Here is a 1,505-nt window from a genome sequence, read left to right on the forward strand (position 1 = left end):
TTCTGCTTGGGATTATCAGAACAACGACTTCCTCAACCACCATCATTTGAGCTTCTGAAGAAGTGGTATTTCCCAATCATTCAATCCATTAAACCACAACAATTTTCACAAATTATTGCTTGGTTTAATCAAGTGGATAAAGACCATAGTGGTACATTAGAGATTGACGAAATTAGTACAGGAAGTTATCCTGGATGTATTCGTTTATCTCCACAAACAGCACTTAGATTTATGAGGATTTTCGATACCTCTAGAACTGGTCATTTGAACATTTATGAGTTCATTGCAATTTATCGTTATCTAGAAATTTGTTATGCTTTATTCAATGCATATAATGGAAGTGGTCCAGAAATTATTAAATCACGACTTACTGGTCTTGGTTTTATTGGAGCCACTCAATGCACTGTTGATATATTGTCTAAAATCTTTTCATATAACAACACAATGGACTTAAATAATTGGGTTGCTTGTGCTGCTTTTGTCCTTCAATCAAGAGCAATCTATCAAGACCTCCTTGACCAAGGACTAATGCAAAGAACCCAAAACCCTCAAGATGCAACAAAAATTTTAGATTCAATTACTCTTCTTATCGACAAATAATCCTTTTTCATTACTTTGGCTTTTAATTTATTGTTTAGTGTCTGTTTTCTCCCTAACTCATCAATACTTCTTTCCAACATAACAACACTAAAAAATCAATTCTTATGAGTTTGTTAATGAAATTGCACTTCAATTTCATTATTTTTCTTTAGGATGAAAGCTAAAGTTTGGTATCAATTTACTCAAAACAGGATTAAATTTTAAAATAAAATAATAAAATAATATAATATAAAGAAGAATATAATAATAAAATAAGATATAATCATTCTTATTTTTATTATTTATTATTTATTATATTATATTTTATATTGATTTTTATCTTTGAATATCATCATTTATTTCTTCTTTTTGTCAATTTTTTTCTTTTCTAAACATCATTTATTTCTTCTTTTTATTCTTTGTTGTTATTATTTTATATTAGATGATATTTTATTATTTTATATTTGTTTATATTGTTTGTTTATATTTTATTATTATTATTATTTGTTGTTGTTTATCTTATATCATTTATTTATTATATGTTGTATTGATATTTAACAATGTTAATATGAAATGAATAATAATGAATAAATATAAAATAAGAATAAAAAGATATAAGAATATAACATAAATAATAAAATAAGAAATATATAATAGATATAAAGATAAAAAAAGAAGAATAAAATAAATAAATATAAAAGAATATAAATAAAATAAAAAATAAATAAAAAAGAATAAAATAAATATTTTATTATATTTTTATTTATCTTTTATTTTTATTTCTTTTTATTATTTATTAAATTAACACATTGAATATGATTATTTCAAATAAAATAAAACCAGAATGAAATATGAACATTTTTATATTCATCATTTCATTTATTGATAAATGAAATGTTCATATTTATTTATTGATTTTATTTTAT

General features: G+C 22.1%; 1 protein-coding gene across 1 annotated transcript, besides 2 other annotated features; it reads left to right on the plus strand.

The window, feature by feature from the left end:
- Nucleotides 1-231: 231 nt before the first annotated feature.
- Nucleotides 232-600, plus strand: EDI_188790 (uncharacterized protein; the record flags this gene model as incomplete). Its single annotated transcript, XM_001736384.1, has 1 exon — nt 232-600. The coding sequence occupies one exon, from the start codon at nt 232-234 to the stop codon at nt 598-600; it is 369 nt and encodes a 122-aa protein (XP_001736436.1).
- A 192-nt stretch (nt 601-792) lies between these two features.
- Nucleotides 793-828: a sequence feature (AT_rich).
- Nucleotides 829-1,505: part of a repeat region that runs on past the window's edge.

This window comes from Entamoeba dispar, genomic scaffold (genome assembly GCF_000209125.1).
Source record: "Entamoeba dispar SAW760 scf_1105229459775 genomic scaffold, whole genome shotgun sequence".
In the NCBI taxonomy this organism is placed as follows: Eukaryota; Evosea; order Mastigamoebida; family Endamoebidae; genus Entamoeba; species Entamoeba dispar.